This window comes from Vipera ursinii (genome assembly GCF_947247035.1).
Source record: "Vipera ursinii genome assembly, chromosome: Z".
In the NCBI taxonomy this organism is placed as follows: domain Eukaryota; kingdom Metazoa; phylum Chordata; class Lepidosauria; order Squamata; family Viperidae; genus Vipera; species Vipera ursinii.
Genome location: NC_139517.1, coordinates 34,826,326 through 34,840,600, shown reverse-complemented (window position 1 = coordinate 34,840,600; position 14,275 = coordinate 34,826,326). Strand labels below are relative to the sequence as shown.

The 14,275-nt window shown below is 46.0% G+C and overlaps 1 protein-coding gene across 4 annotated transcripts in view; it reads right to left on the bottom strand.

Moving 5' to 3' along the window:
- The window catches only part of MLLT6 (MLLT6, PHD finger containing), a 139,962-nt gene that overhangs the window by 104,208 nt on the left and 21,479 nt on the right, over window positions 1–14,275 (bottom strand). For all 4 annotated transcript variants that reach the window (XR_014494094.1, XM_083376275.1, XM_083376274.1 and 1 more), the window contains exon 2: window positions 11,579–11,658. Coding sequence is in view for 3 of the 4 variants with exons in the window: in XM_083376275.1 (XP_083232401.1) it covers window positions 11,579–11,658 (80 nt within the window). In the remaining variant the exon portion in view is untranslated. The remainder of the gene's footprint in view (window positions 1–11,578; window positions 11,659–14,275) is intronic.

Sequence of the window (14,275 nt, the reverse complement as noted above, 5' to 3'; positions counted from 1 at the left end):
GATTTCGCAGGACCTATCCAGGGACAGAGTTTCCTAATTGTAGTGGACAGCTACTCTAAATGGTTAGAAGTCACTCCCCTTAGGAAAACAATGTCAGGAGCCACTATACAAGCCCTAAGGAAAATATTCACCACACACGGCCTCCCAGACACCATAGTTTCAGACAATGGACCTCAATTCACCTCTCGTGAATTTCAGATGTTCGCTATGAAGAATTGTATTAGGCTGGTCACGTCTGCACCGTTCCACCCATCGACGAACGGGATGGCAGAAATTATGGTGCGTTCCACAAAAGAAGCTTTGAAAAAATTCGTCAAGGGGAACTGGCAGCGGCGACTCAGCCAGTTCCTAATGTCACAACACGCAACTCCATGCACAACAACGGGCAAATCACCGGCGGAACTAAGATGGGGGAGGAGGCTGATAACGCGGCTCGACAGACTACATCCTGACACATACCCGGAAGAAAACGAGCACCCCCACCCAAACCGCACACTCAAACCAGGGCAAATGATATGGGCACGGTCATACACGGATAAAAACAAATGGGTCCAAGGGACAGTGCTAAAACAAACAGGACCCATTTCCTATCTCATATCCACACAAACTCACGGCAATCTACGCCGCCATATAGACCAACTCAGACCCAGACAACCACCACACACCCCAGAACCCCAACCAGAGGAACACGACCTACAACCCCCCCCCAGAAATACTACCGATACCAAACCAAGAGGAAGAGGCGCTAAGAAACGTACTACCGGCAGAACCAGTCATCGCCCCACTTATACGATGAGAGAAAACAAATCTGACAGGAGAACACGCGGGAACTTTGACAGCTGTCAAAGTTCCCCGCACGGCGCAGGCGCAACCACTGACAGCTCGCGGCTGTCAAAACACCGAGCCATACGGAAGCCAGAACTGTCAAGAACAGACGACGCGGATTGGTCCGGATAGACGCGGCGCCAAAATGAACATTCCTGATTGGCCCTCACTGACAGCTGCCGGCTATAAAAGCCGGGCAAGTTATTCTGTTTTTGCCTTGCTCTAAATAAACCTTTAGTTAAATAGCCTGTCGTCCTGAGTGGTCCTTCGGCTACTTCAGTTGCCTTTTGAAAAAGCACCTTTGGGACAACTATGGCCTGGATGACTGAGAATCTCCACAGACTAAATTAACTAATAAATGTCCCAATGGGCATTTATAAGTAACAAATTCCTTAAAATTTAAGTCCATGTGAATAATTCAGAAATAGTAAGAGGCATAGTTTCCAATATGAAACCAACTTGGAACAATGTGACCAACTCAACTGTCTTGCAATAAACATGGATAATATCTCATTTAGATGAATCAACTACTGATTTATCATTTATCCAGACATGCCTTAGAGTGTCTTCAGATCAGCATTCAATTTTGACAACTTCTGCCTTCTAGATGGCTTTTACTATATAAATGCTGACTATATCTGTACACCTTCGCTTCCAGTACATGGAAAATTTGCAAACATGATTTTTTTTCTTTAACTTTCATTGAGGAACATAAAAATGTGTATGATACTAAAGGGAATGAAAGTATTTCAACATAATTAAAAATTCTACACTCAGATCAGGACATAATCTGATTGATTTCTATAGTGGCATCTCGGGAAATTCAGGTTATTCCATCTTTAACCATGGGGGGTGAGGTATTACCCCCCGTAGATAGGGCTCGCAACTTGGGTGTCCTCCTGGATTCACAGCTCTCCTTGAAAGATCATATTGGAGCTGTGACCAGGGGGGCCTTTGCCCAGGTTCGCCTGGTGCACCAGTTGCAACCCTATCTGGACCGGGATGCTTTGCGTACAGTCACTCATGCGCTCGTGACCTCTCGTTTAGACTACTGCAATGCTCTGTACATGGGCTGCCCTTGAGGACCACTCGGAGGCTTCAGCTGGTGCAGAATGCGGCCGCGTGAGTTGTGTTGGGGGTCTCCCGATACTCCCATGTAACACCTCTACTCCACGAGCTGCATTGGCTTCCAGTTGCCCTCCAGGTGAGGTTCAAGGTGCTGGTGATGACCTATAAAGCCCTAAATGGCATGGGTCCAGATTAATTACGGGAGCACCTGCTGCCAGCGTCAACTTCCGTTTGTCCAGTGCACTCCCACAGAGAGGGCCTCCTCAGGGTGCCATCGGTCAGAGAGTGTCAGCTGGCGGCCCCCAGGGGGAGGGCGTTCTCTGTGGGCACGCCAGACCTTTGGAATCATTTACCGGTTGAGCTCCGGATGGCTTCTGACCTTCGCTCTTTCCGCCGTGACCTGAAAACACCTATTTGAACAAGCCGGCCTGGCCTGATGGGTTTGGGGTATTTTAATTGTAATTTTAATTAACTTTTTATTGTAATTGGGCTATTCTATTTAATTCTCATTTTAACTTTTATATATTGTATTTTTATTGCATCTTATTGCCCTGTACACCGCCCTGAGTCCTTCGGGAGAAGGGCGGTATATAAATCAAATTAATAAATAATAAATAAATAAAAAGGCTGATGCCATAATTAAAAGCATCAATTTCTGCACAAGAAAGTGTATAGGATTTTTGCCTTTCAAGTTTTGTTGTAGCTTACATGAAGTAGACTGAATGCTTATTGCTTGAGCCAATACTGTGAATTATTTTGCCATAGGTGACTATGTATTCTTCATACTTAAATAGTTTGGTTCCCTAAGAAATATGACAGATGTTTTTATGTCTGGCTACCTTTTACTATGCTTTATTGTTGGCTTACTTTAGTTCTGCATAGAAACCCTTATTGCCACAATTCAGTAAGTGTATTTAATAGAGGCTGTTGAACTAGTTATTGGTCTTTGCTTTCTTTACTGGAGCAGCAAAACTGGTTTTATAGCTGGCACTTAAAATATTACCAGTAGTGGTGTCTACCTTGTTGCTATCTAGTTTCTACTGTTATTTGAGCTCTTGGAAATATCTCATTGCACCTAGGAGACTGCATTTTGAGCATTCAAGTAGAAAATTTAGTATAAACATTATCTTTTTTCCCCTTAGAATTATTTCTCCATGACTGTAAATATATATTGCCTTTTGCAGTTTCTATTTTTGCCTTTGAGTAGATAGTTGCATTTTTAAGTGGCAAATTTTAAAGTTTGTTTTAATTCTAATTAATCTTAATATTTATTTTCTGTTCATTTTTAGGAGGAATTTCCTTTGTCTTCAATCAAAAAGGGGAAATGATATATCTTCATGCAAGGGTACTGATATACATGTTATTCTTAACCAAAATATATCAGATTGATGAGAAATTGACTCATTTTTCCTTTTTAACTGGTAATAAATACAGGTTATTTCTTGATTGTAAAGGAGGAAGATAACAACTTATACCAAACATACAAACATGGAGATAACCTCCTTTCTTGTATCTGAAGCCTCTCCATTGCCCAAAGTGGGTCTACTCTAAGGAAGCTTCTCATTTTTATAAAAAACGTCCATTCTGAACATGCTCATCGGTTAGGGAAATACTAGCTGCAATAAGCAAGAATCCAGACAGCAGGATTTTCCCCTCATCTCTTTCTCCTGGAGTAGCCGGGGACAAATTCATCTTATGAATCCACATTGCAAGACTTCCTCCATTGGGAAAATATTGTAGATATAATACAATTTCATTTCAACTCTTACAAATGTAAGCAACAATTACACTCATCTAGCTAACAATAAAGAAATGTTCCTAAGGTTCAGAGTTAGATCCATTTTGCGTGCTGGTCTAGAGCACTGCATTTGTTTTTACTTATGACATATTTACTTCTATTATCTATCTTATCTAGGATTACCAAATACTTCATTCCTTTCTGCTGCTTCTTGCAGTTATTAATTTTACCAGGCAGAAATCTAGTAAATCAAAATAGTAACACACAACAAGCCAGAGCATCTAAGCTCCTCTTCCATTTAGCTCACACACAAAAAAAGCAGATGAGCATCAGTTCTTTCTTCACCTTCTCCTTGCTGCACGGCTACCTATATATTTCTTTATATCCTGAAGTTCTTTGCTTAACTACTACCGTCCTCTTCTTCTTTTTCTTTACAAAACCCACTTCCTCAGTTAGATAGCAGGACCTCATCAATTTGGGATAATCATGAAAAATCATGAAAATTTGGATTGGTTAGTACTTGATGGGAGACCATCAGGTTTGCTAGACTGTTGAATAGAATGGGAAACTCAGAAATTATTCTGTAGGAAGGCAAGGTCCCATAACCTCTGTACTATTACCCCCTATAATAAATTATGGATATCAAGTTTGATTCAAAGGAAATTTTAGTTAACAAATGAAGCCCTCCCACAAAACAATCTTTGTCATGTCCCAGCTAGACTACTTCACAATGAACCTTCTTTCCTTCCTTCTGTTCTCTGGGTCATCCTGGTTTAGGCAGAACTATCGGACCCAGTGCTTCTCAACTGTGGCAACTTTAAAATGTCTGATCTATGCCCAATTTAAAAGTATAGAACCAGGAAGATTGAGAGGAGCAGCTTTGAAGTTGCTGCTGCAACTGGGCCAGAAGCAGACACATGCAAGTCCTGTGATCAACATTCTGCCCAAAATTAAATTTTCTCTGTATTTCAATTGTAGTAATTCTGTATAAATTTGTCTTTAACATACAAATCAGGATATGCCAATGTTATAGAAACTTGAACCCTTTTTGTTCTCTTTTCTGAAGTTCCACATCTTTTTTTCCAAATGTGTAATAAGTATAATATATGCAACTGCCCTATCTTTTTTGCTTCTATATAGGGCTAGGTCTAAAGGCTGTCAAAACTCACATTTTTCATAACTTCAGGAACAGGAAACGTCTCTCTCCTTTCATAGTCTTGCATTCTCTCTCTGCACTGAGTGGCCAAGAAGATCATGGTTTGGTGTTGTAGTCAATGAAGGGATTGCATCTAATGTAACTACACCTTCCCCATTTTGAGGCCAGCACAACTTTTGACCATTCTTGTCAATCACACCATGACAATTGCATTATCTACACAAAATCCATTCATGTTTTAAATCTGGGGAGGAGAGGAATACCATCAGAAGACTTCTGGCTAGATATGAGATTTGCCCCCAACTCCAAGCATAGTTGGAGTAGCCAACAAAAGACTAAAAGGAACCAGCTGAGGTTGTTATTTCAGCAGAAACAAGTTGTAGAAGAATAATTTCTTAGTTTAGCCAGTAGATGGCAATGGATTTATTTGTGTCTTGAGTAGTGTATAGTCAGGTTTCTTGGCCTTTTGCCCCTTGTTTAACAGAGTATAACAATTCTTGTTTACTTTACCTTAGTGACTGGGTTTTTTAAACCATCTGTAGGAAATGTTGCTAATGTACTGATATAATACAAGTAAATGACTTTTTATGACTTTAAAAATCAAAGTCATCTGAAAAAAAATCAACATTTCTTTCCTCTACTCTTGCCTGTCATAGCTGCAAGACCAGGGCGGCCTGAAAAACTGAAAAGATTCTTTGGCATACGAAAATTTAAATTATTTCCTAAGAAAAAGAAACTGGTTTCCCTTTTAAACAAACCAAATTAGGTATGCACATTTCCATTAGATGGTGAATATGACAGAAATGTGGATGTAACTAAAATAAAGGGGCTTTTCAGGGGTATAGAACATGGATAGGAGGCAGACATGTCAAACACAAGGCCCGGGGGCCAGATCCGGCCCGCAAAGTGGTTTCATGTGGCCCGCGAAGCCATCCTGGAAACAGTGAGGGAACGGCCCCCACTGCCTTGGCCCTGGCCCAGAGACCCTCCTTCTGCCAGAGACCCTCAGATCTGTCCCACTCCTGCCCAGGCCCCCATAGGCACCCTTGATGCAAACGATGTAGAGCTGGCCACGCCCACCCAGTAGGCCATATGCACTCTAGCCACGCCCACCCAGTAGGCCACGCCCACCCTGGTCATACCCACCTGGCCCCCTGAGGGCAACCGCAATGCTCATGCAGCCCTCAATGAAATTGAGTTTGACACCCCTGATAGGAGGTATGCCCTCTAAGTAGTCCATTTAGAATTTGACTTACATAAGTGCAGGTGAACTATATAAAAATACAAACATCAGCTATAAAAATGTTGCAGAGGCTCTATGTTCAGGAGCTACCTGTTCTGAACCAGCCCTCTTCTCGCAACCCCTATTCAAAAAGAAGAGACTGGAGAGCGTCCAAGGCTAAAAGGCTTCTGCCAAGATTTAATTACGCAGTTAACAAAAACACTAGAGCTTGTCTTCTCAAGCGGAAAAGTTGCTTTCAGCAACCAGCCCCTCCCCAAACACTCCTTTTATAGAGAGCTCAGGGCGTGGTCTCCCTGTGCCTCCTCCCGAGGAGTCCCATAGCCTTTCTTTGTTTGTTCCTGCTCGACTGCCTCCTGCGTCGGGCGTCCTTGAACAGGGCCAGCTGTGGGTCATCATCCTCCGCACTCTCGGGCTCACACAGCTGAGAAGAGGTTCCCGGCTGAGGACTCTGCAAAGCCTCCAAATCATCATCAGCCGGTTCGTTTCCCTCCTCCCCCACATCTGAGTCATCCGATACATCGGAGCCGGCTGTCGGACCCACAGGCTGGCCCTGAGTCACAACACTATCCCGCACCGCAGGGCCCTTCCCCCGGGTCTGCCGATCCGGATGCGGTCGGGATGGGAACTGTTCGTGAAAAGCAGTCACCAACGCAGGGGCATGAAAGGCGGTCGCGTCTTCCCATGTGAAGTCCTCCGGCCCGTACCCTTTCCACTCGATCAGGTACTGGAAGCGACCTTTCAGCCAGCGGGAATCCCTGATGCTGGCGACCTCGTACTCGGGGGTGCTGTCGCCATCACGAGGTCCTGATGGGGGAGGTTCCGCTTGGCGAAGTGGACAAGCCGGTTGTTCGGGGACCAACAAGGACCGATGGAAGACGGGGTGCACGCGCAGGGAACGTGGCAGAGTTAAACGATAGGCGACCGGGTTGATGACGGCCTCGACTGGGAACGGTCCAAGGTAACGGTGGTCCAACTTCCTCGCCGGCCGAGTGGATGGTAGGTTCCTGGTGGACAGCCAGACCCGATCCCCCACCGATAATGGAGGCGTATCCCTTCTCGACCGATCGGCGAACCTCTTGTAGTCGGCCTTGGCCTTCTCCAGCTGCCGTCGCACCAACCGATGGATCGCCTGTAACTCCGCCATGAATTCGTTCGCTGCTGGCTCCGGTGAGTCCACGGGAGAAAGGGGGAAAAACCGGGGGTGATAACCCACGTTGGCCAAGAACGGTGTCATCTGCGTGGAGGTGTGCTGCGAGTTGTTAAAGGCAAACTCGGCTATGGCCAAATAGTCCACCCAATTGTCCTGCTGCAGGTTAACGTAGCAGCGCAGATACTGCTCTAAGATGCCGATGACCTTCTCGGTACCCCCGTCGGTCTGAGGATGATGCGCGGACGAGAGGCAAACCTTAATGTCCAACGCCCGCATCAACTCCTGCCAGAAGCGGGCTGTAAACTGGGCCCCCCTATCGGAGACGACTCTATCGGGAAGGCCGTGCAGCCGGAACACCTGTTGGATGAACATGCGACTAGTGGCGCGAGCTGACGGTAAGCCGCGACAGGGGATGAAGTGCGCCATCTTGGTCAACATGTCCACCACCACAAACACTGTCGTGAAGCCGGAGGATGGGGGTAGATCCGTCAGAAAGTCCATGGACACAGCCCCCCAGGGTCTCTTGGGCGTTGGCAAAGGCTGCAGTAAACCAGGCGGGGCCCCTGTCGCTGACTTGGCCTGCCTGCATGGGACGCAGGAGGTGACATAAGACTGGACATCGTGTCGGACTCGGGGCCACCAGAATGTACGGGAGACCAGGTTCAGAGTCTTGAACAGGCCAAAATGCCCCGCAGCCGGGTTATCATGACATTGGCTGAGGACGAGTCCCCTGAGTGGCCCTCCTGGAACATAGAGCCGGTCACGATAATACAGGAGTCCATCCGTGACCGACCAAGGCGAATCTGGCCCCACCTCTTCCTTCCGCTGAGCCACCCACGCCTCCTGCTGCTGCGCCTCCCGGATCCGAGCCCGTATATCCACCGGCTCCCGCACCGCAGCAAAAGACTCGACGGGGATCACTGTCCTGGGCGGAAGCTTGTCTTCCACTCGGGTGTACTCGGGCTTCCTGGACAGAGCATCCGCTCTCTGGTTGTGCCCGCTTGGTATGTACCGCACCCGGAAGTCAAACCTCGCAAAGAAGAGGGACCACCGGATCTGGCGTTGGTTCAAATTCCGAGCGGTCTGCAGGCTTTCCAGATTCTTGTGGTCCGTCCGGACCTCGATTTGATGCCGCGCCCCCTCCAGATGATGCCTCCAAGCCTCGAACGCCGCCTTGATGGCCAGCAGCTCCTTCTCCCAGATGGTATAGTTGCGCTCCGAGGGATTCAATTTCCGAGAGTGATACGTGCAAGGGAAAAGGGTACCGTTGGGCGTCGCTGCCTGGAGTAACACGGCCCCAATGGCAATGTCGGAGGCGTCCGCCTCCACGACAAACGGCCGTTGCGGGTCAGGATGCTTCAAGATGGGCTCCTTCATGAAGGCGTCCTTCAAAGCTTGGAACGCCTGTTGTTCGGGGGCGTTCCACTGGAACCGAGTCTTCTTCTGCAGGAGCCGGGTGAGGGGGGCTGTCAAGGCAGCAAAGCCAGGGATGAATGTCCGATAGTAGTTGGCAAATCCAAGAAGTCGCTGAACATCCTTCACGCGACGCGGGGGTTGCCAACTCTGCAACGACTCAACTTTACTCGGTTCCATGGCGATGCCCTCAGGAGAAATGCGGTGACCCAAGAAATCAATGGTCACCTGGTAGAACTGGCACTTCTCCAACTTGGCAAACAGCCGATGTTTCCGGAGGCGCTGCAGGACCTGACGGAGATGCTGATGATGTGCTTCACGCGACGGGGAGTAAATCAGGATGTCGTCCAGGTAAATCACAACAAACTGGTCCAACAGATCCCGAAAGATGTCATTCATAAAATGCTGAAACACAGCGGGGGCGTTGGTCAGGCCAAACGGCATCACCGTGTACTCGAAATGTCCATAGCGAGTACCAAACGCTGTCTTCCACTCATCACCCGGCCGAACCCTGACGAGGTTGTAAGCTCCACGCAGGTCCAGTTTCGTGAAGATCTTAGCCTCCCGGAGTCGGTCCAAGAGCTCGGGGATGAGGGGCAGCGGGTAGCGGTTACGCACCGTGATAGCGTTGAGTTTCCGGTAGTCACAGCAAAGCCGTAACTCGCCCGACTTCTTTTTGACGAAGAGCACGGGCGCAGACACTGGCGAGGACGAGGGCCGGATGAATCCACGAGCCAAGTTCTTTGTCAGGAAGTCCCGCAATGCAGCCAACTCGGGCTCCGACATGGAGTACAAACGCCCCACTGGGAGAGGCGCATCAGGGACTAGGTCAATGGAGCAGTCGTAGGGCCTGTGCGGGGGTAATTGGTCCGCCTCTGACTCGCTGAACACGTCAGCAAAGTCGGACAGTTTGGGAGGCAAGGAAACCCCTGAGGAACCCTCCACCTGGCCGGCACAGATATGGCGGGTGTGGTCCACGCACTGCAAACTTGGGAAGGTGACCAAGTTCTGAGACCAATAGATCTGTGGATCATGCGCCCGGAGCCACGCCAGTCCCAAGACCACGGGGAAGTGCAGATCCGAAGTGACGTAAAACTGAATGGCCTCCACATGGGTACTGATGGCCATACACACGGGTTGCGTGGCAGCTGTGATAGGCCCGGACAGGAGCACTCGACCATCGATGGTCTCCACAAGCATGGGCGGATCCACTGGACACTGGGGAACAGCCCATTTGGCCACAAAGGCCGAATCCATAAAGTTAGTGGTAGCCCCAGAGTCAATTAAGGCATGGACCGGAATCCCCTCTGGCTTGCCAGGAAGGATCAGTCGTGCCTCCAAAATCAAATGCCGTGGAGGTTCACAGGCACCGTCGGAACGGCGTCGCTCGCCGTGGTCGTTGTGGGTCGCCCGATCTTTCACACCGTCTAGATTGGGCTCGGGCCGTTTCCTGATAGCAAAGCAGGGGACTTTCTCGGGGCAGGCTTGGTCACTGACGCCCGCTGACGCTTCTTCGGGCAAGAAGCAGCCAAATGTCCAGGGTCCCCACAGTAAAAACACAACCCCTCCGATCGTCGTCTGTCCATTTCCGTCACCGATAGACGGGACCTGGCGGCACCCAGCTCCATTGGCTCCTCCCTCTGGACTGGGGGCTCACGCACAACAGGGGCGGCAGGGGTCTGTGGGGTGGCACGGCGACTCTTACGCTGCTGCAGCCGGGCATCGATCCGCAGACAAAGATGGATCAGCCCATTCAGGTCTGAGGGAATGTCCACGCGGGCCAGCTCATCCAACATCTCCTCTGACAAGCCATCCTGAAAGGCATCCACGAGCGCAGCCTCATTCCAGGCGGAATCCTGGCTAAGCAGCCGGAAATCGCTGATATAGGCCTGTAGAGGGCGCTGACCCTGCCTCAAAGCTTTCAGGCGTCGGGTGGCAGTCTGCGCCTTAATCGGGTCCTCGTACATGAGGCGCATATGGTCACAAAACCCCCCAAAGTTATCCAACAAAGGGCTAGGCTGTGCCAACAGAGGCGTGCCCCAACGAGCTGCATCCCCCGACAGAAGGCTTAACACGAATCCCACCTTATCTCGGTCAGTGGGGAAATCAGCTGCTCTCACGCTGATATAAAGCTGGCATTGTCCCAGGAAGGCAGGAAACAGTTCTGGTTTACCAGCAAATTTATCCGGCATAGCTATCTGACATTTCCTCCTGGGTGGGGGGGCAGCATGTACCTGAGCCTGCAGTTGTGCCACCTGAGTGGCCAGCAAGGTGAGTTGCTGGTTGAGCTGGGCATTCTCGGCAAGAAGCTGCTCCATCGTAGTAATAAGGGGTGGGTGGCTGAAAGCAAACTGTTCTGAACCAGCCCTCTTCTCGCAACCCCTATTCAAAAAGAAGAGACTGGAGAGCGTCCAAGGCTAAAAGGCTTCTGCCAAGATTTAATTACGCAGTTAACAAAAACACTAGAGCTTGTCTTCTCAAGCGGAAAAGTTGCTTTCAGCAACCAGCCCCTCCCCAAACACTCCTTTTATAGAGAGCTCAGGGCGTGGTCTCCCTGTGCCTCCTCCCGAGGAGTCCCATAGCCTTTCTTTGTTTGTTCCTGCTCGACTGCCTCCTGCGTCGGGCGTCCTTGAACAGGGCCAGCTGTGGGTCATCATCCTCCACACTCTCGGGCTCACACAGCTGAGAAGAGGTTCCCGGCTGAGGACTCTGCAAAGCCTCCAAATCATCATCAGCCGGTTCGTTTCCCTCCTCCCCCACATCTGAGTCATCCGATACATCGGAGCCGGCTGTCGGACCCACAGGCTGGCCCTGAGTCACAACACTACCAACGCTTCAGATGCAGGGTGAAGCAATTGTTGTAGGCTTCCGTTTTCATGTTCCATTTCTGCACCTTTCACATTTAAGTGGTTAACCATATAATAACTAGCATAGGCTAAGCAAGTTTTATTCTGTTCTTCTGACATGTTTTCAATGTATACTCACCACCCTGGCGGCTCTTTCTTGCGATTCACATTTTCGACAGAACCACGGTCCGGTGGGAACCTGAACAATTCCATAGCATGCTAAGAGAAGAAACAAGAAAATTCAAGAATAAAATTTGGGTTGCTATATATTTTTCTTGGTATGCTTGGTAGTTTCCTATTTCAGCCATAAATCTAAGATGGAATACAATCCTGTATTATTCAGGCTCTTAGCAATTTGACTTAGACTCTTAAAACAGGGTTCTTCAGTCTGAACGATTTGTGATCCACCAAGCTAAATAGAGGCAACTGGCCATGTACAGTATTCTACTCAGTAAGTTTCCTATTTTTGCGATCTCCTTAATATCACAAAACAAAAGGTCATCAAGGAGCTGATAGGCTACAATTCATGCTGGTGGCTGCATTTAGCTTGCAGCATCATTAATGATATTAATCTGTTATATTGCAACCTCCTTTGAAAAAAAAATATCATCATTCCTTTTTTCTGAGTAGTTTTATATTTAAAGTGTTGCTATAGTATCACGAATCGGAACTTGTTACAACATCCTTACTGTTGTGTCATTAAAAACAAATTTTATTCATCAGCAAGTTACTACCAAGTTTACCCAAATCTGTAAGTTGTTACTAAAATTTAGCAAAACAGCTTAATTATTAAAGATTAGTCTACCAGAAATTTTGGACATCAAATCCTATAAGCTCATGGGTTCTGAAAACTGTAATCCAAAATATTTACCAGATGCCGGATTTGTTGAGTGAAAAGTATTAAGTCTAGCAATGGGCCTACTGGTCTGCAGGAAATCAGTGAAGACCTGGTTTTCACACAGGTGTGGGTAGCCTGAAAGTTAATGGGTCAGGCATGATGTATTTGACCTATGGATATGACATTTATTGGGGGTTCAGTATTGTCTTTTTTACTTTGAGTGGTTTTTAATTATTAGGTTTTTATTCTTGTCTGCTGCCTAGAGTTCCTTTTGGTACATGGGCAGTCATATAAATTTGTTTAATAAAAATTAATATTATAATCATAACTACATACAACTTCTAGTTATATAGGCAAAATAATAGTTGCTGTAAATGAAAACAGAGGAAAGCGTCTTGTCAGTGAACTTCCCAAAAACATTCAGTTTGGGGTCAAATACACAAGCAATTTTCTATGTTGGAATAGAAAAGAGAGTAGATAGAAGTCTAATAATCCATATAAATGCAAATGTAACAAATGTGGTAATCTTTTTCCTTCTATAGTCATCAAAAATTTAACATTAGTGCATAGGTTATATGTCTCAAGGAAATTATGCAAGGGATTCCCAGAGAAGGCCGGACAAACAACTGTAGGAAACAGAAAATGAATAAAAGCATTAAAGCCTTGGCAAACAGAAGAGTCCGGCGTTCCTCTTTAGCAAGGAGAGGGGAAAAAGATCCCGATCTCATTGAACATGTTATTAATATTCCTTCCTGTTGAAAGAAACAGATGAAAGTGAGGAAAATCATGAACAGAGGAGAGGAAACAGAACAAAAGGCGCTATACTAAAAAAAAATGTATTGACTGATTGATGAAAATATGGTGCTGTTTTTCCCACGCAAAAAAAAAGAAACCGAAGCAACTTACAAAATATAAAAGCCATAAAAATAATAATCATTTAAATGTCCCAGGGAAGATAAAGATCCAAACTACTTTATCAGTTAATAAAGAGAATGAATCAAGAGAAGTAAAAATGTTTGTTTAAAGAGATATGATTTCACTTATTGACAGAGAATAAAAGTGATCTTTTTCAGGAGTAGCTCCTAAACTGCCAGCTTTCCCAGAAAGCTCTCTGCCAAAAATTGTGGTAAGCTATGAACATAGAGTTAATTTTCCACTGATTTTCTAGAATACAGAGATCTAACCAAATCAAGGTTAAGACACTGAACAGGCTTAATAAACTTAAATCCCCTTTAGAAATCCTTTCAAAGTGCTGAAATCCCCACCGCATTCAATTCAGTGAGATCACTGTATCAGTACAATGTTATGGTCTATGATCACACAAGTAGGAGTTGTTGCAACTAATTGAAAGGTTTCATCTCTAAATACAAATTATTTGAGCAGATGTTCAATCTACAGGATTCTACCACTCAGAAAAGTTTTAGTATTTCTACAATCACCTTCTGAAGGAAAAAAAATAGTATATTTCTACAATCAACTTCTGAGAAAAAAGGTACATATTGTACATCAGAGAAATCTGTTGCTAAAAATGTTATATGCATTAATTATGTTGGAGCCAGATGCAGCTACCATTAAAGGCCCATTCAAATCAGTGCAAGTCAATCTACTTGAATCTTACTATTTTTAACATTATTTTGCTTTGGATCTAATGGTAAGGAAAAACATGCAATCAATAAAATATTAAATATCAACACTGCAATTTTCAAATTAGAGAAGGGGAATCAAAATAATTTTAATGCTTCCATATCTTCCTGCATATTGCTATTTAAAACTGTGCTTGTCCAAATAATTGAACACTCTGTGGGATGTACAACTCTATAATAGGAAATTTATGTATCTATTATACTTAATATTCTATATATCAGTAGCAGGTAGCTTATTTTAAGAACATCTGATGTAGTTATTTTTTGTTCTAAATACTCATAATAATCTTCCATCAAAAATTACTTTGGGATCTGTGCCTTTGACAACTGACATACCTTGTGCTACATATATTTA